Consider the following 26543-nt stretch of genomic DNA (forward strand, 5'->3'; position numbering starts at 1 on the left):
AAAAGATAGAAGCAAGTGTCAGTTTTATTTTACATTTTTACAATATTGACATCAATATACAAAACAGATTTAGCAAAAAAATATCATGTTAAATACAAACGTCTGTAGTCCTGGAAACTGAAGGTGGAGTAATTTCTTCAAGTCACGTCTGGGGAATGACAAAGTACCATGTACAAGGTTGCATGGCTCTTTTTTGCACAGCGAGTCTTTTCTAAGTTTGTGTGTGGCTACAGCCAGTCTGTGGTATCACAAAGGAGCCCCGTTTCTTCCTCGCACAAAGGCCTCTTGTCCTACACGGTCACATGCTGCTGAAGAAAATCAGGACTTCTCCGACATTAAAACTGAATCAAAGGCTGTAGATAGCACTTTGCAAATAGCTTGTGCTTGCTCCTGCAGTGCATAAACACAGGCACGTTAATACTTGCTGAAGGACTCCTAAAATTCTCAAGACTCGCTTAAAGCAGTTGTTTGGCAGAGAAGCAAAATGGAGTAGTTTGATTTTATGTGGTCTGCTGCGGCACGCGGGAAGCTGTTTGCAGTGAACTCTTCTGAACAAGCCAGAGTTGTTCAAAATGAAAATACTGATACCTGAAGTAAAGACTGTAAGCAAACTCTTACCAAACTATTGCACTGATAAACCCAGAGGCTGCATTCTTCAGAGGCTGCATCTGTTGTCTTCAAAGCCAGTAAACTCTTTCCTGCTCCCAGCCCGTCATCGTAGCAGACCATCCGTACGATTAAATAGAGGGCATGCCTGTGTAACACATCCTGAAAACATTCAGGAAATAAGAGTTACAGTGGAGTACTGTGACAGCTGTTTCAGTCCTCTGCACATTTTGATCCACTCTGACAGAAAAATACTTCAGATTTATTTACAGGAGAAAAGTACTCCTTGGTAAAACCATAACTAAGTTTAATTAAGAATTTATAATTATTTTTTTTAACACAGTGATTTAACATAATTTTGGCTTTAATTTTTGCTTGAGTTGCATTTGTATGTGCTCTGTATTCCTAGCCATATTACCAAAGCACACATTTGCTTCCCACCTATCCCCAGTCACTCTCTGTACTTAACCTGCCTCTTGCCACCTTATTGCCTGGCAGCAGGTGTGCTTTGAGGAAGAAAGTTTTATAAAGTGTACTTCTTGCTTTATTGGCAAGTTCCACTTCTGAGCTTGGCCGTTCCACACAGAGATTTGTCAATGATGTCATTTGGTACACGGTTTCTGCAGACCAACCCTACAAAGCCCTTCTTAAGCTCTCCTACCCAACTGATGACATTTATCTGCTTTATTCCAGTCATACTGCTTCGAGGTCTGCGTATGAATGCAGAGAAAATAACCTTTCCCTCTTGGAACTGTCTGAAAGAGAGTTAGGTGTACTAACACTGAAGGACAAATTAAATGTCAACAGTGGCACAAATGCAAAAAGCCAGGATTTGGAAAACAGAATGCATTGCAATAAAATGCCAGCTCAAGCTAGCTTAATCACATAAGGCTTTATCAGCTTGTGCTTGCTTTCAGCTCAAAGCCAGAAGAAAGAGAATGATGAACAAAAAATCTTAAAAATACCTATTTGACCTTTATCAGAGTACAAAAGAATGGTAAGTAATAATGTGACCTGTGTTCTTACTGAGAATTAAGAAATTAGGAGGACAGCAAAAACAGAAGTGTGAGGACCAAATGTTATACTTCCTCCCAGGTATTAGGAAACAAGCGTTTTATTTTCTGAAAGGAGGCTTTCAGGCCCTCTTCAGAGTATTCAGCTATTGAGCAACGCTATGCACCGCTCTCACACTTGAGGCTTTTATGATCAGGCATTGCTGGGTTGCTGATGGGTTGTGACTTTGTAAGGCTGAGTATTTTAGTAGCTGGGGCTCTGAGGGCAACCAGAAGGAAACCACATGACTGCAACACAGAGTTATACACAGGCAGCTGGAGGGCCCTGGGGAAGAGACGGGCTCTTTATTTTTAGCGAAACAACTATCTGAAGTGCACTAAAGGAACATAAAGCACATGGAGGAAACAATGCCAACAAAAAATGGGCTCGATCAATAAAGTGAAATTACACAGTTTTAGTGCTGGAGTGAGCTCACACTCGTGGATTGGCAGCACAAGGCTGCAACTTTGAAGAGGAAGACGAGATGCTTTTTTCAAGGATGCATTTTTCTTTTCCTCCACACTAACAGGAATTGAATTACTAATTCAGGCCCAGGAACCTATGGTCTTGGGCACCAGTAATGTCCCTTTTCCCACAGGAGAGGATGGCAGAACAGCCACAGAGAAAGACGGGCCCAGAGCATAAAAGCCTTCTTGCTTTTTGTCTGATGCTCTCTGTCAAAAGGAATGGATTCACATCAAAAATCCAGCAAGGGAAATACAGAGCCCTAAGGAGATATGAAACAGAGTGGTACTGCTGTGAGAGCTTTTTAAAATAAATAAATAAATAAATAAATAAAAACTAAAACCACTTGCTTCAGGCCAGAAGTGACATCTTGGTCACTGGGATTATCTGTCAGAGAAATAAAAGAAAGCACTTCTCAACTCTCCCCAAAGTTTGCTGTGAATCACTTACATACTGATCAGATGTTGAAACTTTAATGCCGTATTTGGAAACTCCCATTATAAACTCCTCTTCACCTGGAACAAAAGGTAACTTTCCATCTTGCTTTGGAGGGAAACAAACAAAAGCCTTTAGTGCAGACAGAAGAACATGAACAATGAAAATACATAGCCTAAAACGTATTTATTTGTACTTTGGTCCACTGGATCAGCAACATCACTACCCCTGTGTGTATCTTAGTGTGTGAAGTCTGACATTGTTGCATTTGCCCCATCCCTTTACGTTATGTGAAGCACTGCATGAATCCAGAAAGGAATTTGTCATCTGAGGTGGGTGGGGAGGTTGGCCCTGTTACCCTGCGCTGACCCTGGGTGATCCTAGTACCACGCTAGCAGCACTTTTGTGTTTGGCTGTAAAAATAGTTTCAGATACTTGAAGTGTCAAGCTGCTGTCAGATAAACAGACATTGTGTGCTTGTAAGGGTACAAACCATCAGCTGCCTAACCAGGACATCCAGTTACAGCCTCCGTACAAAAAAATGTACAAGCAAACAGTACGGCAAGGATGACCCAAACGTTATTCAGGTTCTTTAATCGTAGGTTCATAAGCAAATGTAAGCAGAATCCGACAGTTTCCTCTACAGGAAAACTTATTCTGTAGTACTGGTGAAATTTGGAGATATTCTTTGCTTTATTCTATTCTGTTCTAATCCTAACTGTGCTGAAGATGATGCAACAGCTTTCAGGTGGGACACTCATTCCATAACGATTCATGAGAAGGATCCTAGCTCTGAGTCTGCTTCTTCACAAGTCCTTTTGGGTGCATCTTCCCAGTTATACAACAGGAGGGAATGGAGTACAGCTTTTGAGATCATAGCACAGTGACTGAGATATACTTTTTAAATTAAGCTATTTTATTCTAGTAAGTATAAAACTTGTAAGGCAAGATGTTATACTGCATGACAACATGAAAAAAATACATCTAAGTTTAGGACGTTCTAAAAATGTTGGTATTCTTTTGTAATGCACTTACCTGGGCAACATCTATGTAGTTTATCAAGTCCAATGGCCCTTCTAGATTTTTGCTCTCATTAAATTTCAACTTTTCAATGGCACCAACATATTTAACCCTGAATTCTGCACATGTATCAGAATTACTATTGCTTTGTCCTGCAACAAAATAAAACAGCAATCCTGAAGAGCTCAAGAACAGTAATTCTTTTCTAATTAGCGTAAGTGGAGCTAACTTACTCAGTTCCTCAATTTTTTGCAGACTTTCCAACACTTCACCTCATCACAGTATATTAAAACCTCTCTTTAATGAGCTGGCCTGGGTTGATTCAGAACAGCCCTTAGTAAAAACAATAATTTTATATGAATCCAATAATTTTATATTAAACATATAGACTTGTTTATACTAATTCTGATTTGCAGTTAACAACTTTAGTCAGAAAACACAGAAAAGCTGATTCTACTTTTATATAAATATACCTTTAAATGAGCTGTTTGATCAACCATACACTGTGATCTGGTAATCAAGAACAAGTAAAATCAAAACTCCTATTTCACTTGCTTCAGTGCAAATGTAAGCTTTTAAGAGCATGCAATACAGTTTCCCAAAAAGTTACATCAGATTTGTGCTGTATAACAGACTGCTAGAACAGCTAACTGATTTTTTCTTAGTTAGACACATTACTTTAAAAACAATGATTTAATACTAGATGACTCAGTACTAGATACTTCAGAAGCCTGAAGTTATGCATGCATAATTCAACAGGCTAACAGATTCATTCCATTATTAAAAATATGTACTTTAACCTTTTTCATTTTCTGTTCTCATAGATAAATACACACAAAGTTAGTTTTGCTCCATACATTGCTGCTCAAACTCTGATTACATACCTGAACTTTTTGTGGAGTCTGTATCTAGACTAGCCACAGTACTAGACCTGGAAAGTCCTCCGAGACTGGAATCTACAGACTAAGAAGAAAATAAATGTCATCAGAAAGCTACTGAGAACATACTAGCAATTCACTTTTAGATGCCCTGCCTCAACTCTTTTTTTAAAATAAATTAATATTTATATTTCAATTACCTAAGCAGCACTGTAAAATTGGAAGGAAAAAAAAAAAACGCCCTATGCTTTTCCTGAAGTTATCTTTCTACCTCATTGTAGGTTAGACTCATATAAATTCAGCAGAAGCCCTTTAAAAGTCCACAAATATTTCAAATAAGGTGGAAATAAAAGAAGAAGAGAAAATGAACCTTAAGGTTATGTCCAGACTTTTTTGGTACTGCATCTTAACTTGAAGAAATTGACAACTACATGCTTGTCACCAATGCTTGAAATAACATAGCGGTGCAAGGGCAGTGAAACGGCACCTTGGAAAATCCAGAATATTCAACTGATCATTCCAAAACCTATCAGACAAAATGAACACATTATTTAAAATGAAGAATAGCTTTTAGAGATGCTGAGTAACCAACTAATACTGAAGAACAAATCCACTCTCAGTGCCTTGCACCAGGCACCTTCTTAAAGGCAGTATTTATCACTAGCAAACAAGTGTGCTACTTTTTTCTTCCAAATCTTATGTGCTGCCAGAAGAAGCTCTTGGGGGCTTCAGTATGGAAATAACCAAGCAGTCTTTTTAGAATACAAGGGCCTTATAACACGTACTTTATGAAATCACATCCTAGTATCGGTGCAAGCAAACCACTCAGCTGCCACCTCGTAACAGGTGAAAGTTTTGCCATAAAGATCAAACACCGAATTCAGCTTACCTTGCTTTTAGTACTGATCTCACTGCTTTGTGAGCTGCTGCTGCTGTGTCGTTTTTTTCCTTTTCTGAACATTTTTTCATAATCGGATCAATGAGGACGCTCTAGGTAGCAGGAAAGATAAAAATTAAACTCTGGTATCATCAAGGAAAAGAGCTGCTTGCAAACACCACGCTAACTGTATCCAACGCATACAAAACCCAGAAATCACTAAGTTAGCAGCTCTAGGAACATAAGCAGGAAAGTTTTTGGTGTTTTTAATTTGTGGCTGGGAAAAAGTCCCTCGAGATCTCTGCTCAGACTTCCCCATTCCTCTGATCCACCCCAAATGCTGCTGCCTAGCTTCGAGAGCTGTTGGACTTTCTAATTTGTATAAATATACACTTTATATCAATAATATATATAATAAACATATATGTATAATAAATATACTTACATAATACACACATATAATAAACACACACATACAAATATGAAGATACACAGAAACGAGACAAAATTGGAAGTGTTTTTCCCCACTTAGAAGCATCAGATGACTTCATCGCTTTAAAACACAGCTTAATTGCCTTCTTATGTACATCCCATGCAACCCTACCCCAAAATTACAGCTCTGTTACAAACTTAAAACCCAACAAACGCCGAGGCCCCCAGCCCTGAGGAACAAGCCGCTGCAGCACTGCCAGGGGCAGCCCCAGCTACCCGAGGCACTCCTGAAGGCTGCGGCAAGAGCCACCTCGAGCTTAGTGCCTCAGGGGACACACGGGCAGCCCCCCAAAACCCTTTTTTCCCCTATGAGCCCCCCAAAAATCCCTTCTCGTTGGCAGCCCCTTCACCTCGCCTCACCTCACCTCCGGCGCCGCGCAGCGCCCCGCCCGCCGGGGAAGGGCGGCCGGGAGGAAGAGGAGGAGGAGGAGGAGGAAGAGGAGGAGTGAGCGGCCATGGCGGCGAAGCGGAAAGCCGAGGCCCTGATCCCGGCGGAGGAGAGCGACCAGCTGCTCATCCGGCCCCTGTGAGAGCCCTGGGGCCGAGCCGAGCCGGGCCGGGCCGGGCCGGGCTGAGCCCCGCCGAGCCCCGCCGCCGGCGGGTCGGGCTCCAGGCAGCCTGAGGGGAGGCGGGGGGGATCCGGCCCTAAAGGGGCTTTTTGGGGTTTCCCTCTCGGGTTTTGGTCGCTTTCTGACAGGCAGCGAGCCTGGAGGCCCTCCTGTATCACCTGGCTCACGCTAGGACGGTTGCATCCCTTCCTCCTGCAGCTTGGAAGCAACTCATCCCTCTACCCTTTACGCTTCAACAGCGAGCCCTTCTGTGGGCTTTAACTCGTTATATATATAAATATTTTTTCCTCTGCTAAAGATGCCAATACAAGGTGTTCCCCGGGACTGTCCCAAGACTAATTTGTCCCCAGTAGTTTGTTCTTAGAGCAGCTTTCCATGTGTTACACATCTCAGCGTTGTGACAGACAGCTGTGCAGTAAACACAAGGAGGCCAAAATCATTTCCCCAAACTAGGGATATTTTTCCTCCTGCAGTATTAAATACTCTATAATTTCCTCTGAGATACGTCTAACTGCTGAGATACTAAGTGTCTGAGCTTAATCGTACTCTGCAGTCCTTATTTCAGCACAGAAGAGTGATCCCCCAAAAGGCACCTGTATAGGCTGTGTATTGTTTGAGTCTCGGTAACACTGATGTCCTTTTGCAGAGGTGCTGGCCAAGAAGTAGGAAGATCATGCATTATTCTGGAGTTTAAAGGAAGAAAAATAATGGTAATCACTTCATGAATGGATTTGTCACACTCTTTAGGTTATGAAAAGATGTTACAGGTTAAATCCAGTTCCTCCCTGAAGTCAGCCCGAAGAGGCAGGTTTTGTAGCTTTCTGGAACAATATAGCATTTATGATAGTAGGCACTACAAGGTTTGTCCTGTAAAATAAATCCATATCCCCAACAGAATGTGTGTGTCTGAAGTATGGATTCTGAAACCTGTATGTGTTAGGTTTCACTGGAACCTAAGGCTGCAGGTGTGTGTAAGCAGCCATGTGTAAACACATACATGGTCTTTTCCCCCTTTTCAGGTGTCTTCTCAGACACTTAACTAAAATATCTTGCAGATACCAGTTCTGTATATTCAGGTAGTGCTGAAGGGTGTATGAAAGCTTGCATAGGTACAAAATTATATACAAAGAATGGAGTCTTTTAAAAGGTGATTACCTGTGGAGATAAATCATTCAGAGAGACACCCTAGATGTAGTATCCTATACTAAAAGCAGTGGTTGAGGAAAAAAACATTTTTCTGAGTAATGCTAAAGATTACTAATTGCTTGTAACTATATTTTAGGTCAGAATGGAAGAGGGTTTTTTAATGTGTTTTGTTAGAGGGGGCGGGTTGGACCAGGTGACTTCCAGAGATCCCTTCCATTTTCAGTCAGCTTTAACTTTTTTTTTTTTTCTTTTTTTTTCAGCTTGATTGTGGCATCCACCCTGGACTGGAAGGAATGGATGCTCTTCCTTACATAGATTTGATAGACCCTGCTGAGATTGATCTTCTCCTAATTAGTCAGTAAGTTGCACCTAGAAGAACAAATACACTGAGGTCATGGTCTCAGCCACACTCACACTTGTAGGCCAAGAGGCTGAAATTAGGTGTTACATAGATGGTAGTGGCATGGCAAAATTTTAGTTTCTAACTTTTTTTAAATAAAGGATGTTCAGTCAGTTTTGACCATTGTGACAGCTTCTAGAATGAATTTGCTACTAAAAGACTTGTGAAAATTATTGGTTGTTGTTGTTGTGTTTTGTTTTGTTTTATTGGCTCTATATGAAGAAGGTTCTTAGATACTTATGCAAACTTTTAAATGTTTGTTTTGCCTGTATCTCAAAAGTAATTCCTTAGAATATGTCAAATTAGAAGTGTGACCAAATAAATTTATTTAAAGTTCATGTTTTAATTACTTTTTCCCCCTCTAAATTTCTGTCTAAATTTCTGTGTAAAAAAAAAAAAAAAAAAAAGTCAGTTCTAAAATTGTGTGGGCAAAATCTTCACAGTTAATGGCAAATTTCCTGTGTTACCTTTTCTCAGTTGTTTTTCCAGTTTCTGATGTACAGGATATAGACCAGCATAGTTAACAATGAGGTTGACAATTTTCATGATGTTATGTCAATATGGTAAAGTAGTGAATTATATGGTAGCGTTGTGTACTGGTAACATATTAATGGGATTCATGTGTCTATTTTAAGTTTCCATTTAGATCACTGTGGAGCTTTACCATGGTTTTTGCAGAAAACAAGTTTTAAAGGAAGGACATTTATGACTCATGCCACAAAAGCTATTTACAGATGGCTTCTTTCAGACTATGTCAAAGTCAGGTGAGCTGTCCTGTTGGTTTTCTCTTTAACTGCTGATTTATTTCCCCTGTATACCCAATGGGAAACTTAAGGTGAAGCTCCTGAACGTGGCTGGGTGAACCTGGGTATTGCCACTAGGAGCAAGATTAGAAATAATGAATCATTTTACTGCCTCAGGGATACTGTGTCTCTAAAATAATTTCCTATCAATCAAAATAAAATTTTACCTTGTTTCCTCTTATTCTTTTCATTTGCCTTATTTGGACCTTGAATCTATTAGTGTCTCTTTCCTCCACTCCCATCTGTTTTTCTTTACCCATTCTCTCTCTCTTATTTAATTGCTCTTATTTGATCTTATTTAATGACAGTATTTTTTTCTTAAGCTTTGCAGAAGTAGTGAATTTTAAGCCCCTAAAGATATAACCCACTCTTCAGGACAAGGTCAAATTAAGTATTAGATCTAGGCAAAAAGGTACAAAGAGTGCTGCTATTTGCATGGTGTTGTTTTTTTCTTTTTTCTTTTTTTCTTTTTTTTTTCTCCCCCCTTGTCTGTTAACATGTCTTGAGCACATCTTTACTATGTGAATGCAGTGGTCCTGAGCTTATCTCAGCTCAGCAGATTTGGGTCAGAAGTCTGATAAACAATCCTTTTGTAGCTTGTTTATTCTAGGCAAATGGGAAAAGTGGTTGGGGTTGCTTTGGTTTTTGAGGACTGGTATATGCAGAGCAGATCCTAAACTGCAAAGACTGTTATAACATGGCCTTTAAAGAGACATGTTAACTCTACTGAGGTGAACTATATTAGAGTTCCTGGACTTAATTTGTAATTTAGAAATGTCTCTAATGCCATGGAAGCATGACATTTCTGAACGGGAGTCTTATTCTTAATGGTGAAAAATCCAGGAACGTTTTTTTTCAACTGCTGTATAATCTAAGCTGGTAAAACTAGCTGATATTTAGCCATTTCATTTTTCCAGTAATATATCAGCGGATGACATGCTGTATACAGAAACAGACCTTGAAGAAAGCATGGACAAGATTGAAACCATCAACTTCCATGAAGTGAAAGAGGTGGCAGGAATCAAATTCTGGTGCTACCACGCAGGCCACGTTCTGGGAGCAGCCATGTTTATGATTGAAATAGCTGGTGTGAAGGTATTTTCTTTTTGCTACACAGTTGAAATCAGGCCTGAATTCTAATGTAATCATTAAGTGTTATTGTCCACCAAGCCTCGCTGCTATGGTTGGAGCTGTCAGGCAGGCTTGGGCACGCAGGTGGGAAGCCTTGACTTGGAGCATGTCTTTTCTTATTGATTAAAAGGAGCGAGTGACATTTGTGTATTGAACCAGGTAATAACTTTGGGTTTTACAGGAGTGAGTTATGTCTCAGACTTGGAATCAGTAAATGTGTGGTTTTCCTTGCTGGTCTGCTGATAGCTGAGGCAATCTTACTGAAGCTGCCTTTTAGTAAAAGCTATAAACTGGTGGATTTTTCTAATTCTGATCTACCGTGTCTGCCCATCTGGGTACGTAAATGGCCTTCATCAAAGATTGCAAGTTACATTTTTCTCAAAACACTCTAATGCTAAAGTACCTAAGAAAGTACCTGTTACTTGTAGACAGAGAGAGATTAAATAAATTATCCTATAATCACAGGCAGCTCTGTGTCAATGCCAGGTATGCAAAACTAATCTCATAAATTGGAGTTCAGTAGGATAATCACCACCAAAGAAAAGCCTTGAAGAGGGAAGAGAGGCCCCAAGGCTTGCTCTCTAGCAGGACTTTGTCTGTGGTTTATAATGCTTGAGAATTCCAGACTTAATAAATTTTTAAAACTTCTTGGTATAACAGACAACATGATCACTCTGTTTGAAAAATCTGTTTGACTACAGGCTTTTTGTAAGCATCATAAATTTTTAGAAAGAATTAAAAAAAATAGTGGTTATTCATTGTATTTGCATTCTGATGTGCAAATGCCGATTTATCTACTTTGTTTTTTCAGGTAGTACCTAGTGTAGTTTTTCATGTCGGTTTGTACTTTAAATGGCAAGTGCATATATGAAAAATGGTGAAAATGGTACCTTTATGTACCAAATTAGTATGTATATATATTTTTTTTTAACCGAGTTTTGTTGTAATTAAGGTACTGCCTGAAATACCTGTATTTATTGTAGCTAAAATATATGTTTTTATTTTTATTTTTTATATGTAACTGCTTCTCTTTGTGTCTCACAGCTTTTGTATACAGGTGATTTCTCAAGACAGGAAGACAGACATCTGATGGCAGCTGAGATTCCCAATATTAAGCCTGATATTCTTATCATTGTAAGTGTTACAAAATTATTTCTTTATATTAGTAATTACATATATACAGGGATATCAGTAAATTAGAACTGAAATGGCATGAGAAAGACAGTGGAGGCTTAATGGTAGTATGTGACTGGTGTTCAATATCCAAACACTTGGGTGTTCAAAACACTCTTTCTTTTTTTTTTTTTTTTTACTGTATTAAAAAGTCTTAACATCTAATTTTCATTTTATAATTATTCTGATAATGTTTCATAAGCCTCTAGACGTGTCTTTTCAAGCAGTTTACCAAGTTTCAGCTGTGTTTCCTAGATGTGTGGTACAAACTTCAATGTAGGCTGATCTTTTTCTTTAATAAATCCTAACGTAAATGTTTTATTTCAAAATGACCAGTGGGATCTTCTAGAGTAATGCTGAAAATATTTCATTTGTTGTGTCCTGTCTGACTGTTTTCTGTAAATGATAATTATTACATTTTAAATCACATCAGAATCTTGTATTTTATGTAATTCCCGTATTTTAGATTAGGTGTTTCTAAACATGTACCTCTAGTGAGTCATATTAATGTAATAACCTGTTCATCAAAGAAGTGGCAGCATTTTCAATTAGGAAAATATGGTAAAATTGAAACCTCTTAAAACAAGCATCAAAATTTGTAGTTCTACCTTTTATTATTTTTATTTTTTTAAAGGATCTCGTTCCAAATTGCTGGTAGGAGCTTGGGGGGAAGGTTATTTATCTTGGTGGAGGAGGTGGTTATGGGAATTTGGAGTTGGGAGGTGGTTGATTTTTCCCTTCTTTCCCCTCCCCATTCTGCCCCAACATACTATAAAGCTGAAAACTTAGTGCATGCGATGTAATGACACAAAAATGGAAGTCCTTAACGGTAAAATGAAAGATCTGTTTCTGCACGGTAACACCAGTGTTTTTCTGAATTTTATTGGATTTAGAGAAGATCAGAAATTAGTCTATGTCAGTGCTTTTAATACCGGGTTTCTCTGTATGTAGGAGTCCACCTATGGTACTCATATTCATGAGAAAAGGGAAGAGCGAGAGGCACGATTCTGCAATACTGTTCATGACATTGTAAACAGAGGAGGTAGAGGTCTTATTCCTGTGTTTGCCTTGGGTCGAGCTCAAGAACTACTTTTAATTTTAGGTATGTATCTTTCCAATTTCTCTTAATAGAAGGCAAATAAAAACAGCGAATGTTTTCACGTGCAGTCTTTCCAGTATATGAATTTTTTAAACATCATCTCAGCAATTTTTCAGTATGCTAACTACTTGAGAATACGTAATATTGTTTGTTCAAATGTAAAATTAAAAATAAAAATCAACCACCCAAGAAGCCTTTTCAAAATGTGTTTATAGGACAGGCAGCTTGGCTGCGTGAGGTAGAAAGGAGACCTAGAAAGGAACAGGTAATTCCACAGTAATACGTGCTCAACCTTCAAATCCTGTTGAACTGGGATTTCAGCAAATGCAAAATATTACCTTAGATTGCAAAGTTAGTAATCAAAACATGACTGTTCTATTTCAAAAGCTTTGCTAAAAAGAGGTATGCTTTCTTCCAAAATTTTACTATTTTTTCCCTTCAATTCACAAACCTATGTGAAATCTTTCTAGGAAAAGCTGAGAAGACCATAACCACAGGCACTTCTAGCATTTCTAAAGTGTTAACCACAATGGGAAAGCAAATTAGGGTTTGTTAAGAAGAGCAAAATGGAGGGGAAAAATTATACGTGGTCATAATAAGCTACTTCACATAAAAGATAGAAATAGTTGTTGTAAGGCACTTCAGATACAACAACTTTTAAAGTATTTCCAGGCTTCTGTGCTTTCTTTTAGCACAGTTTGTACTATGATCTTTAACTGGACTTTTTTCTTGTACAATTGCTGTCAGAATCAAAAGATAACTACCTCAAACTTAAAATGCTTATTTTTAGAGGTGTTAAATCTAAAATGTTATCTACAATACTTTATTTTTTTTTCTTACTTTCTATTTAAGTTTAGATCAATGTGAAAAGCTGGTATTTGTTTTCAAAATGTGTTATTGGTTTATTCAAATGTTAATAAGAAATTTGGATCTAGGCATAGTGTAGTAGTCAATGTTGTATAGTAGGATTATTCTTAACGATCAAGATATTTTTTTATTTTTTATTTTTTTTAAGAAAAGAGGTAAAAGCTGAACATTTGAAACCTCGTGTAGCCATTAGTTTGGAATTTTTTGTCTTTCCTTCCTGTGTGTAGATATTAAAGTGCCATTCTAAAGGAAAGCTTGGAAGTACATCTACTAAAGGTAGACACGCAATTGGATGCTTAATTAGGTAGAAAATAAAATTGCATCTCACATGCCTACACAACTGAACCCGCAGGCTTCTGTGTTTGTATTCCTTCTATATGTGTCTGGCAAAAAAATAAGATACAGAAATGATACATTTCTGTACATGTAAATGCTACAGAAATGATACTTATGATACAGAAATGTATGATGATGAGTGCAGTCTCTTGATAGTAGAGTAAATCCTGCTGTTGGCCATCGTTTCTCTTTTACGTTTGAGCTTATTAAGGTATTCATGGCAGAGAGCTGCTCTGACATACTCTGAAAACTTGGTCTGCAGACCAAAGCTGTTAAGTTAAAGCTGTATCATTTAATGTACAAATACAGCCAAAAGAGCATACTACTCTTTGGGGTGATTGTTCTGCAGTTTTGCAATATAAATATGTTTTATATTAGCAGAGCTGTACCCAAGTGAGAAAATGAGTTATGCTTGCGTATCTGCATTCAGATCTCTTCTTCATGTTTAGTAAAGGTCATCACTACTGTCATCATGATAAAAATAAATTAAAAATAAGTGGAGGATTTTTTTTTCCTGTTTTTGTTTCAGTTAAGCTTGTAAAATGTAACTGTTGGTGATAATACAGGAAGCCAGGCGTGTAACTGGGTAATCCCTTCACTCCTTGAACTCCGTGGATTTGTTTTACAGAACTTTGATATAGTGAATTCCCATAAACCCATCTATGTGCAGATGTCTCTGGCTGTCAGATATATAACTTATATTTGTCAGAGACATTTAAGCTTTCTTGCAGTGGTGTGGTAGAACTTACTTTGTTGTGAAAGTAAATTTAGTGCTGTGTAGTATCACATATTCTTATACCTTGTGGCTGAAACTGGTGATTGACTGGGGTTGGCCAAAAATATTTGAAGTTCATCTCTTTCTTGTCCATTTGTTTGTATTAGAGTTACCTACATTTGTAGTTAATGATTGCTTTTTCTTCTCCAGTAGGCCAGGTGAAAAAAAACAGACCGTGATTGTGATTTTCTATAATAAAAATGATAAAAACATTGCTAAATCTGCTTTACAAAAAGTATAAGCACCGCTGAGAAGTATGCATTTTGGGGCTAATGCTGTGTTTGTGAGCTGTTTGATGTGTAGGTTTGTTCGTTGTTTTTTTCAGATGAATACTGGCAAAATCACCCAGAACTCCACGATATCCCTATTTACTATGCCTCCTCTTTGGCCAAGAAGTGCATGGCAGTTTATCAGACATATGTCAATGCCATGAATGACAAAATCCGCAAGCAAATCAACATCAACAATCCCTTTGTTTTCAAGCATATCAGTAACCTGAAGGTAAGGTTGTCTTATAATAGAGGAAGAATGATGGAAGAGTTCATATTTGCTGAATAGTTTGCATGTGTAGTATCCTAATAGATTAATAGTTACAGGTTTATATCTGAATTTTCTGCTCTACCACTGTTTAGAGGGCTGGATGAGGGGAGCTTACATCCCAACTTTTCTTCCAGTATCGATCTGTATGCTTATAATTTGCCCCTTATGGGCATTAGGAGGAGGAATTTTCCTATGAAAACCCTTTTTTATGAGGATGCTGTGTAATCTGTGAATGTCGGGCTCTACTTCTGTGTTGTTGAAGGATTATGGTAACTGCTGCTGTTTTCCACTTAGAGTATGGATCATTTTGATGATATCGGCCCGAGTGTGGTGATGGCTTCCCCAGGTATGATGCAGAGTGGCTTATCCAGAGAGCTGTTTGAGAGCTGGTGCACAGATAAGAGGAATGGAGTGATTATAGCCGGGTACTGTGTTGAAGGAACACTTGCTAAGGTGAGTTGTTAGCGCACCACAAATTCTTAATACAAACTAGCATGCATGTTGCATTTAAAAAGAATTGGCCAACAGGAGGTGTGTTTATTTGGATTTAGGGAGAAGATTGCTGTTAACTGCACTTTACTAATGAAATATATCGAAAATTTGCATATGGTCATTTCCAGTGATGTTAAAGAGAATGAGCTGTTCTAGGAGCAGTTAACTTGTCATGAGAGAGAAGGACTGATACTTTTCTCCATGCTTAGATCTTTGAGAGGGGGAGCCCTAGCCCCAGTGCTAGAGGAGTCAGCATTAAATCTAGCAGATCATGCCTTGTGCATGTTGTGCCACTGTCTGCTTGTAGAGAAGGAAATCCTTCCCAATTCTAGCAGCTAAGGGCAACCGGAATGTTTAGCTTTGCCTTTAGAGAGAGAAATCAGACAGTTGTTATAATTTCCATGTACATTTTAGAGAGATGTATGCAGAGGAAGAATGAACTGCCAGATCTGCTGGGCATGTAAAAGATGAAATTTGTGTTTTGTGCATATATTTTTTTTTAAATTTTGACTGTTTGTTTTGTGACATTTTGAGGATTTTTTTTCACTTCTTCACATTTAACTTGTCTGTCGATATTATTTCGTTGATACTTGAAATGTAAAGCTTTAGATTTTGTAGTGTCTGCAGGAGGCTTTTAATTTTTTATTTAAAGAAGTGCTCTTTTTTTTTCTAGCACATCATGTCTGAACCCGAAGAGATCACAACTATGTCAGGGCAAAAACTCCCCCTGAAGATGTCTGTGGATTACATTTCTTTCTCTGCTCACACAGATTATCAACAAACTAGTGAGTTTATCCGGGCCCTGAAACCTCCACATGTGGTTAGTATACATGCTGCCCATTTCTCCAGAGTGGGATTCATCAAACCAGTTCACAGCCTTGAGTCATTAAGGCCACGATTGGTGTCTAGCAGTAGCCAGCATCCCTATCCTTTGAGTAATAAAAGGTGAAGACTTTGCCTTTTTTCACTGTGTCACCTTAGTGAAGTAAAGATGAACATGCTCTTGAGGGTCTGTATGTAGGAATATCTGGGAATTGTACATTTATTTGTATATGTATATATTTATCTACATGCAAACACAAAAACATAAGGCTAACTTTCATGGTTGAACTGAAGTTAATGCTTTCTTTCATAACGTAACAGTGTGTTCATGTACAAAAATTAAATCTATATAATGCATTCTACTTACTTGCTTGTATTTTTCTACATATAGTGTCGAGGTATTGTGCCTTTGAATAATGTACAGAATTCAAACACAAGCATAAAACTGTGTGAAACATTAATTCAATTATTCTACATATATTATGGCATCATGAAATGCACATTTTCACAAAGATTAAGTACAGGATGGCAGTTTTAGATAATTTGCTTGCTAAACATGTCTGGTTGGGCAAATACCTTATGTTAAAAGGAAAATTGTCTTCCTTACAGATTTTAGTTCATGGTGAGCAGAATGAAATGGCCAGGTTGAAAGCAGCATTGATACGGGAATATGAGGATAATGATGAAGTTCATATAGAAGTTCATAATCCTAGGAACACCGAAGCTGTGACATTAAACTTCAGAGGAGAAAAACTTGCCAAGGTATAAAATTAGTATTTTCTTAGCTGTACAACAGTATTTTTTTTCTCTGGATTAAAAACTAAATTCTTTAAAATTCTTAAAATTCTTTCAAGACCCTAATTTAAATTGCTTTTGTATTGCACGTGTTTTACAGGAACTCATTGTGTGAATGTTATTGGCTGGTTTTTGTCTTAGTTTTGTGGGGAGAGGGTTGGGTTTTTTTTCATTTTTGCTAACCTAAATCTATGCTGCTATCGACAAATCTGCTAGTGCTTTCAGTCCCATCATCCCAATCCATTTGCTGTATGATCCAAAACAGCAGTCCTCAATTTCTCCCAACAAAGAACATCAATTCCAGTCATGTTAGAGCGCTGAATTCTGTGCATAAATAATGTAATAGATTTCATTTACATTTCAGGAAGACGCTGTCAAACACCCATTCCATCTATACGTACTAGAAGAGAATAATTGCTTTGGCTGAATTAAATAATTACATACTTGACTGTAATCAGACATTTAGAAATGCTGTCTCTAGATACTTTAATCAGTGAGACAGCCTGTAAAATAAAATCCTTGTAAAAAGGATTGTCTGGCAGAAGAAAGTTTGTAGCCATGACTGTGCGGTGTATTTTGTAAAATGATTTTTTTTTAAAGCAGCTAAAAGACAATATTTTACAAGTTTATATGCATGTGTTCTTAGTAGCAATAAATGTAATGCATTTAAACTACTATGACAATATTTTGTAATACAACCTTTAAATATAACAACAAAATCTAAATACTGAAATAAGTAGAAGCTAATATGTACAAGAAATTGTAGAGAAATCTATATGAATTGAACTACATTCTGCTTCTAATCAGAATCTAGTTTAGATCCTTCAAAGACGACCCTTTTTTGATGACTAGTCCCTAATAGCCAACTTCTATTAGACTCAACTGAATTTAACATCAGTTTCCTCATGGTACATAAGTTTGAAGGAAAAGTGATTGAAAAGGATTAACTGGTATTTAATAAGGACCTAATCTTAACTCCTTATAGAATCAGTGCCAAAAATGGCACTGGTGTTACCGACAGGCAAAATGTCACAGTTTAATTTATCAAGTGCTTATTAGCCTAGAAACAGAACTGGAACATAGTGTGTGACTGCTTTGTGCAGTGGAGTTACTTGCAGATAACGGGGACTTGTTATTACAGATCTGAACTCCAGCACAACCCTAAGATGAAGGGTCAAGGTGTTAATTGTTTACTAATGACATCTTTGGAGCAGGCTGCAATGCGCTGCCGTGCACAGGTAGCTACCACGCTGGCTGGAGCGCTGTGCTGAAAAGAAATTGGCTCTTCCCCGGGGTTCTGTGATAAAAAATTCTGTACAGTGCAATTCCTCTTTTCTGTTTGTGAGATCTGTATTCATAAACTTTGGTTTGAGCCTTTTCAGCCCTCCTGAGGGAGTCCAACTTTCTTGTCAAAGCAGGACCAACTACAGCAGGTGGCTTAGAGCCCTGCACAGTCCCATTTTAAAGGTCTCCAATGTCTACATAGCCTTTCTGGGCAGCCTGCTCTGGTGTTCAACTACCTCAGGGTGAAAAAATTCCAGGTTTTTCCTAGACTTATGTAAAGATTAGAATGGCATTTCTTCTCACTAGGTAACAGTGCTCATCTCTGAGTTTGTGTGAAAACTAGGGAGCATTGTTGAAAATTAGTACGCCTGGCTATTTCTGGGAGTTAGTTACGTGACCAACATTTTATTGTGTTACATCCCAGAATGTTTGTTGTCCATGTTTATGCTGACCTTCCTTTATTTTCGGAGTAATTCTATACCATGCTTGTTTTTTTCTGAGGAACCTACATTTCATCTCCGCGGTTAACTTGAAGCCATGAAAACTTCAGGTTGCCTTGTTGCACTACATGCATTTTTTCTTTCCAGGTGATGGGCTCTTTAGCAGATAAGAAGCCAGAACAAGGACAGAGAATTTCTGGAATCCTAGTTAAAAGAAATTTTAACTATCATATCCTTTCTCCATGTGACCTCTCCAGTAAGTAAAGAGAGCGATGTGCTTAATGGGCAATTGAAACTAACTGTATCCTTCTTCTGTCATTAAAACACATACAGCACTGTTTATTTTTCCTGTTATTTTTGTGTTGGATAAGTAATTAGTGGACACCTTAGTTCTACTTCAGCTTAGTTTTGCCTAAGGTACTAAACTGTTGAATTGAGAAGGCATTCAATTCATTGTCCTCTGAAGTTTAAGATCTCTTCTGTCCTTTCTCTGAAAGTGGAGCAGCAAAATTGTTTTCTCCTACTTAAAACTTCTTCCTATGTTTGAGTGTGTATCATAGGTACCAGTAAGAGCAGAAGTGCACCTTGGTCAGTTGTCCTGCTCATTTCTAAAATGTCATTAATTCTTAGCATAAAAACCAGGATACTGTGAAAGTACTGCATATTTCTCCTATGCTGTATGTTGCTGTATAAATTGATTTATTCTCAAAACAGAAGAGTAATTAAATGGAGTAGTAAGGTCAAAAGAGCTGGGGGAAAGCAATTCTGCTGTCCTAGTTCATTGCCTGTAACGCATATGATAAAAAGCTTTTGCTGGTTCCTTAACTGCAAATGGTGTATTTATCTCACGGTCTCACGATACACTCTACAAACTGTCCTTTTCAATCCTCTTTCTTAAATGTTTTGGTGATTATTTGGAATTATTTCACTATAGTGACAACTTTAGTTTTTTTAGGATGCAGTTTTAAAAAGCTCATTTTTAATACATTCTTCTAAAAAATCTTTCAGATTATACAGACTTGGCTATGAGCACTGTAACACAGACACAAGCTATTCCATATACTGGCCCTTTCAATCTCCTTTATTACCAGCTACAAAAGCTTACTGGTGCGTATTTGGGAAGAAATGTTTGTGATTTATGGTGGTCAATTCTTAAAAGAACTTATCGTCCCCAGGGAACTTCTGAGTGGAAATTTCTTTGCTCTGCCAGTAACTGAAGTGTCACAATTTGTTTTATATTTTAAAACTTTTATTAGATTATGAAGCTTCTGCCAGATCTAGTTCATGAGCATGACTAACCCTCTATAGAGATCCTACTGTAGCTGAAATACAAAATCACGAGCATCTAACAGTATAGAGTTTCAGATGATTTTTGTTTCCTATCAGCCCCCAAAGTGAATACTCTGATGAAACATTTATTAAATGATTTTTTGTCTTCGACCCCAAAATAGAGCGGTTATTGACATCTAATTAATAAAACAAGACAAAAACTGTGTCATACAGCCTCTTTTGTCCCTCCCCATGAGGGATGAATCTAGTCTTCTTGGCGATTTTCTGAGCCAGAAGCTGTTTAAATCTGCTATTAGTGTGATCCCCAGTGCCTCTGTCGAGCTTTTTTAAAGCACAGAGGCAACTCCAGTCCTAGTTCAATAAAGGCACCCACACTTTCTAGGATGCTTTCCCAGATTTGAAGCTCAGGATTCTTCTTTTCATGGCAGTCACCTAGTGACAGCGTCAAATTCATATCACCAGTGAAGGGAGAACCTGTATTCAGTTGGTGTTCAGGTCTCATAGCCTGAACGCTACCTCACACAAAAATGCTTTTGAATCACGCTGTACACTTGTGTAAACAAGTCTTTAAGGGTAGAGGAGGAGCTGGTTGGTGCACTCAGGTCAGTGTACTAAGGCAGTCAAATGTAAGAATCCAAAACAAGTAAAATGGCCGATATTACATTAAAAAAAAATAAATAGAAAGAGAATAGGAACAGAGTAAGCACTCCAGGCTTAGAAATGGATTGTGAACTGCTGTGATAATAACAGACAGCCCCTCTCATCCTCAAAATGACTTGTTTTCTTATGCAGGTAAATTTGGTCCTGTTCTGAGTATAATTTTATTCTTGCTAACCATTTGTTGCTTCTTCTTAGGTGATGTAGAAGAAATAGAAATCCAACAAAAACCAGCCCTGAAGGTTTTCAAAAATATTACCGTGATCCAAGAACCAGGCATGGTAGTCCTTGAGGTAGGCACTGGTGGGGAGGAAACAAATCCTCTCTTTTCTGTAGAATAGTGTCATATTGATGCCGCGCAGGATTAAATGTTTTAAGTAAAGTTTCCCTTGAGCTATGGCCCTGTGTTGATGCATGTTGTTTCACTTACCAAGTTTCTTTTTTTTTTTTTCAGTAGTTCAAAATTCTAATGGTAGATTCAATGTCCTTTTTTATTCAGCAAATAGTAATTGGAAATTAGGTCAGATGGTGTTCTCTCCTTTCCCTACAGCCCCTAGTTGTGTTAATTAATAACTATTTCATAAATGTGTTCAGAAACATTCAGTGGCCTGAATGTTTCATGGGAGGTTACTAGAATATATCAAGCTACAAGTAGTTAAAAATAATAAATGTATGAGAGTCATTTTAAGCTAGAATTCAGGGAAAAAATAAAAGAATGCCATGAATGTTGTTTTTGTGTTGCATTATTCATTCAGCCCAAATAATATGCTTAAGTTATATATATATATATATATATATATATATATATATTATTTTTTTTGTTATCTTCCAGTGGGTGGCAAATCCTGCTAATGATATGTATGCAGACACCGTGACAACAGTGATACTTGAAGTTCAGTCAAATCCTAAAATACAGAAAGGTAGTAAGTTTAGTGTATGTTTATTTAACTGAGGCTTTCTTCTTAATTTTTGATATCAAGCTAAAGGGATGTCATGCCTTGTAATTAATTTTCCATTATTGTCCTTCATCTCATTATGAAACTTCTTCAGATTTTTGGTACTTAAATACAGAATTACAACTTGATTTTCTGTATTTGTAACACATTCGTGTGTTGAAACTTTCTTTTATACATCAACTTACATGTATAGCTGACTATGGAAAATGCAACCTTACTCTGTTTCTTTTTTTGTATATAAAGTATTTAAACTGCATAATTCCTGATAGACATTGAAATATTTCAGTTACTTATTCAAAAGTTATGGTTACCTTCATGAGTGGTATTCCAGTGACCATACAACAGAAAGAGATAGGTAGGTTATGCTATAAAAAGTCTGACTAATTTCACAGTTACACTTACTAAGACCCTGTAACCACGTGGTATTATGGGGATAGTGGCAGTATCATCAGATACCAAGTTTTGCTTTGCTGTTCAAGAATTAGAGGAATTTTGTTGGGATTACCAGTGATAACAGTTTATATTTTTTTGTTCCACTGTTTTGTTTTTGAATATGTATGACACTATGCAAAGAATCTGGAGTGGGTATTGAATATTGGGTTGGCATCCCTTCTATGACATGGAGAATAAATTTTGGCAGCTGGGCAAGACAGTGGTAACCCATTTATCAAAATAAAATACTTTTTAAAAAAATTATCATATAGGGTTTAAAATCACTTTTTAAGCCATTACTTGCAATATACATTATTATTTAAAAAGATCTTACAAAGATTATTAAATTCTGCATTTGTGTACCCTTGCTCTCCTTGTGAAGTAAGTAGCAGTTGAGTATACATCTTAGAGAGTTATTTACTTCAGATTTGGATGAAGTCAGGCAAGCAGAATTCAAAATTATATTCATTGGGTGTTATACAAAAGTATTCGTATGGTGTTAAGTGTTTAGTCTCACACCTGTCTCAATAAATCTATTAAAAATTCTTTCTCCTGAGTTGAGAAATTCACACAGCAGTGTGAAAGCAGTTCTTTCACTATTTTTGCATAAAGGTTATACAGTTCACTTGATCTAAGCAAATTTAGAGTGTAATTTTCATATCTTGGTTGTGATTATTTTTAGCATGTATCTTCTCGTCAGCACTTCTAGCCATGCCCTCATGTTCTGATCTACAGAAACAAATCAAAAATATACATTTCATTTTTGGATGGTACTTTAGCTTCTTCATTTTTTTCTATCTTTCTTTATATGACTGAAAAAAAAGTAATTTGTTTTGCAATTTTTTAAAAATTCTTATTGTAGTATCTGACTTGGCTTGACTTTTCTGCTTTATCTATACAAGTTGGTAGTGTTGATTTTGAAATGAAGTCTAAAACAAGTATCAATATTTTTATTCCAACCTTTGTATGTTGGAACACATTCCTGGAATGTCTTTGCTTATTACTGCTACTCACATTAGCTCTCCGGTTTTACTTTGTGTTCTCTGTATGCTCTGTATGTTCCTGGACTCCTCCATGATGCTGTATTTTTCTGCAGCTAGGGAAAGTGGAGGGATTATGTACAAGTGATTAAAATGGATTACTTTCACTTTTAAATAAAGGAAATATGAAAAGTAATGAGTGTAAACAATTAAAAAAAGGAATTAAAAAGTGAGAATTAGATTTGCAAAGTTTACTATTCTACAATGTGTTAAGTACAGGGAACATAAAAGTAAAATGTGAGCACCTCCTTGACTTTTCCATCTTTTCTTTAAATACATTTTCTTTATAAATTGTCTAAATGCATGTATTTTGCATAGCTTTTAGATTATTTTTCTTGAGAGGAACTAGGTTATTTCAATTAGCCAATTTTCCCTCTCAGTAAATGTCTGTGAAAGTAAGATGACTTTTTCTTTCCAGCTGCAGTGCAGAAAATTTCTAAAAAAGTAGATATGGATTTGTACAGCAAGAGAATGGAGATCATGCTTCAGTAAGTTCACATATATTCGTCTAAGTGAAAGTGATCACTGTTAATCATGTGAATATAATAATTTTTTGACCGTTTACTTGTTTAAAGATAGAATTATTCTAAAATAGCCTATCCAAATTGACATTAGTCAAATTTCTGTGAAGGCCAGGAATTAAGTAAAGGCAGAGATACTATTAAAAAAAAAAGTCCTTAGCATCATTGAAATTTTGAATCCAGGACCCAGCTATTTCTTCCAGAAATGTTTTTTAATTATGCTATGAATGCTTGTAAAAAAACATTTGAGATCATGTCTTTAAAACTTATTCTGATGTTTGTTCTGTTACTTAAGTAGAATTCTTATCTCTTTTAAAATCAAAGGAATCCTTCACTTTATTTATGATGAGGCTTATTTCAGTAAAATATTTATTGTTATGTGACACTCTCTCTCATAATAATTTAGATCAGCACTTGTTGATTTATCTAAGTGGGTTAAATAATAGTTTCTGAAAGGAGATACTCTGCTGTCAAAATGCCTTTGGAAGCCTAAGATTAATGGAAAGAACACAAAAGTTTGCTGTTTGTCCATGTCTTACATGTATTGGCCTTTGTTTTAGGGATATGTTTGGAGAAGACTGTGTAAGCTCAAAAGATGGCTCTGTTCTGTGTGTCACAGTAGATGGAAAGACTGCAAACGTCTCTCTGGACACTCGGGTATGAACAGTGAAGCACTTTATTTATCTGTACTATGTTCAATAGGAATTATGCTAATAAATATTTTGGTCATCTTGATCCTTTTGTACTTATTAATAAGATATTAAAAACCTGGGTAGCAGTAATATATTCCACTGGAGTAGCTCTCGGGTGCTTTTCTTAGTGATGGCAAAAAATATTTTAAGTGTTCTGCAGATGCAGAAGAAAAGGTTGGTTCCTGCCCAAAATTTACCTGTTGAAACATAACAAATGAATGCTAACTGCATTAAGAGGATAGCAGGTAACAGTTTTGTGGTTAACATACAGTGCTACCTGTGCTGTTGGTTTTTCATTTCATAACAATAAAGCAAGATACATTTCAATATAGGCATAGTACAGAAAAAAATACAGCACTGATGAAAAGAGCTCTTGCAATAGAGAAAAAAAATAGATTGGATAAAATTGCAAACTGCTTAACCAAAACATTTGATTTAACATCAGACGAAAATGAAACCTAAATTTATTTAATACGGATCTGACTAAATGATGGGCTATGTGGATTTTCTTTCCATGTTAACTCTTAACCCAGTGTTCTTACAGTAGCTTGCTAAGATGGTCTAAGAAATCGAGAAGTTACTGTCTTAGTGCTTAGAAAGTCCATGGGATTGTGAATAATATTAGCATGTAATTGCTGCCCCTCGCTTTTGAGAGAGCAGGCAGTTTGAGCGTTGAGAAACTTGATTGTTTGGGTGGGGCATCCATAATTTCTCTGTGGATACTTTTAAAATTGTTGTAATGATAAAATAATAATGTTTGGGTTCAGCTGTAATGTAAATGTTACCTCGTGTGGGAACATCAGTGTGGAGGTGGAGTACTGGTACCAGTATCTCTGAATCCCCATATTTTACAATATTAACCTAAACAATGGGGATGAATTCACAGATAAAATTAAATCTGCAAGGACTGAACATTGTGTGGTTTTATTTGATTTTGAATCAAATGCAGTCTATGGAACTTGAGGCATTTCACATAGTAGTTTTGAAGCAAGTGACTAACAAAACATGAAATTAATTTTCTTGTTCTGTAGCAAGACTTCCATAAGTCTTCACTGAACTCTTCTACATGGTGGTGGACCATTTAAAAATAGACAGCACCACTGAAAACTCTAAAGAACTTTAGTTTTAATTCGCATAGCTACTCTTTCCTTTCCCCTTATCACCATTCCTGATATTCTGAAAAGGAATATGAGGTGCTAATTTTCCTAACTTACTTCTTTTTTTATTCCCAGACAGTTGACTGTGAGCCAGGAAGCGAAGATGATGACTCCCTTCGTGAAATGGTGGAACTTGCTGCGCAGAGGCTCTATGATGCCCTCAGCCCAGTACACTGACCTCTGTAGATACCTAGGACACGCAAGAAAAACTTTTAATGTTCAAATTTATTTGGACTCTTTTTTAAAAATAAATAAACTTTTTTCTTCGGTAAGACAAATGCATCAATTCTGTGACTGTGAAACTGCTAAGTTATTTCAAATAATGAGTAAGCAACATTACAGCAACTATATTTGTACATATAGATCACAATAAAATTAGGCAAAGTATGCATATGCTCCTTTTCTCTTACATGCACATAAAACAAATAAGAAAAAATTATTAACCCGGTGTGGACTGACATGCCTTCTAAATGTTGAATTACAGAAAGAGTTTCACATTTTTGGAGATTGATTAATATTTGCAGGATAAACTGGATGGTTTGAGTTTGCAGAATCAAACTTTGATACAATTTTGTTCCTGTCAGGGAAGCTTTTACCTGCATGCTAGTATCTGCTTGAAATCAAGGGGGCTTGAACACATTTCAGATGAAATCCAGGTTTGCATAGTGAGATTAACTGCAGTTTTAAAACTGTGCATGTTTTAAAACATTGCCATTGACTGTGCTGGATGAACAACAGAAGCTTCAAGAGAAGTCAGTGCTTGTGACCTGGTAACAGCCTGAAGTGCAAATGGTCCTGTCACTTTCTCAGACAGTCAGCATGCATCTGCTCCTGCTGATGGTCCTGTAACTCAGCACTAGTGAAACAATGCTCCTGGACCAAAATGAAAGAGGCTATTGGAATCTGTAGGGTGTAGGGAATTTCAAACACAAATGTGATACTCTAAGTTAGCTGGGGTGGTTGTCAGACAGCAAATCATGTTGAAAGAACAGATTTTCTCTGGTACACATACTTATTCTACTAGCTGGTTAACGTGGCACCTGGTATGTGTGTGTCAGCTTTCCACTCTGCATTGTGTATCTTTGGTTAGCCAAGTATGAGTATGAAGCCTTTTTAAGGTGATAATAGCATTGTGTTAAAAAGGAATTCTCTCTTTGGCAGAGGTAAAAATCTTATTTTCAAAATCATGTGTTTGTTTTTTTTGTTGTTGTTGTTGCTGTGTTTTTTGTTTTTTGTTTTTTTTTTTAAATGTGTTTCTGATAAATGCAACGTGGTTTATTTTTAATATATCGGTGGAATA

At 36.9% G+C, this 26543-nt stretch overlaps 2 protein-coding genes across 14 annotated transcripts; one reads left to right on the plus strand and one right to left on the minus strand.

Annotated features, from left to right (window-relative positions):
• Positions 1–6: 6 nt before the first annotated feature.
• ITGB1BP1 (integrin subunit beta 1 binding protein 1) lies at positions 7–6303 on the minus strand. 12 transcript variants are annotated; one of them, XM_084513391.1, is made up of 8 exons: positions 6187–6214; positions 5347–5447; positions 4828–4983; positions 4464–4542; positions 3595–3731; positions 2575–2667; positions 619–768; positions 7–390 (listed from the first exon to the last, which is right to left on the minus strand). In XM_084513391.1, the coding sequence occupies exons 6-8, from the start codon at positions 2620–2622 to the stop codon at positions 319–321; spliced, it is 270 nt and encodes an 89-aa protein (XP_084369517.1). In that variant the 5' UTR covers positions 2623–2667; positions 3595–3731; positions 4464–4542; positions 4828–4983; positions 5347–5447; positions 6187–6214; the 3' UTR covers positions 7–318. The 12 variants fall into 12 exon arrangements, with proteins under 12 accessions (XP_084369517.1, XP_084369513.1, XP_084369508.1 ...); XM_084513387.1 differs by lacking the exon at positions 4828–4983 and having other exon boundaries at positions 6192–6303; XM_084513382.1 differs by lacking the exon at positions 4828–4983 and having other exon boundaries at positions 6187–6300.
• Positions 6223–25525, plus strand: CPSF3 (cleavage and polyadenylation specific factor 3). Of its 2 annotated transcripts, none has more exons than XM_084513380.1 (18): positions 6223–6352; positions 7042–7105; positions 7802–7899; positions 8577–8705; positions 9662–9839; positions 10920–11009; positions 12000–12150; positions 14451–14626; positions 14960–15118; positions 15831–15981; positions 16596–16741; positions 18646–18754; positions 19507–19605; positions 20644–20738; positions 21278–21365; positions 23292–23361; positions 23955–24051; positions 25319–25525. In XM_084513380.1, exons 1-18 carry the CDS (start codon positions 6282–6284, stop codon positions 25418–25420), a joined length of 2073 nt encoding a protein of 690 aa, XP_084369506.1. In that variant the 5' UTR covers positions 6223–6281; the 3' UTR covers positions 25421–25525. The 2 variants fall into 2 exon arrangements, with proteins under 2 accessions (XP_084369506.1, XP_084369505.1); XM_084513379.1 differs by having other exon boundaries at positions 15831–15977; positions 16589–16741.
• Positions 25526–26543: the final 1018 nt, after the last annotated feature.

This window comes from Aythya ferina (genome assembly GCF_964211825.1).
Source record: "Aythya ferina genome assembly, chromosome: 3".
NCBI lineage: Eukaryota > Metazoa > Chordata > Aves > Anseriformes > Anatidae > Aythya > Aythya ferina.

What these genes read in the sequence shown, in the direction of transcription:
- ITGB1BP1 (XM_084513387.1), bottom strand. Translation starts at nt 5,418, where the DNA reads ATGTTCAGAAAAGGAAAAAAACGACACAGCAGCAGCAGCTCACAAAGC. An exon ending in AGACTCCACAAAAAGTTCAG is followed by an intron (nt 3,732 to 4,463) that starts GTATGTAATCAG and finishes ATTTTGTTGCAG; the next exon opens with GACAAAGCAATAGTAATTCT. An exon ending in ACTACATAGATGTTGCCCAG is followed by an intron (nt 2,668 to 3,594) that starts GTAAGTGCATTA and finishes TTCCCTCCAAAG; the next exon opens with CAAGATGGAAAGTTACCTTT.
- CPSF3 (XM_084513379.1), top strand. Translation starts at nt 6,282, where the DNA reads ATGGCGGCGAAGCGGAAAGCCGAGGCCCTGATCCCGGCGGAGGAGAGC. An exon ending in TTAAAGGAAGAAAAATAATG is followed by an intron (nt 7,106 to 7,801) that starts GTAATCACTTCA and finishes TTTTTTTTTCAG; the next exon opens with CTTGATTGTGGCATCCACCC. An exon ending in AGCATATCAGTAACCTGAAG is followed by an intron (nt 14,627 to 14,959) that starts GTAAGGTTGTCT and finishes TTTTCCACTTAG; the next exon opens with AGTATGGATCATTTTGATGA.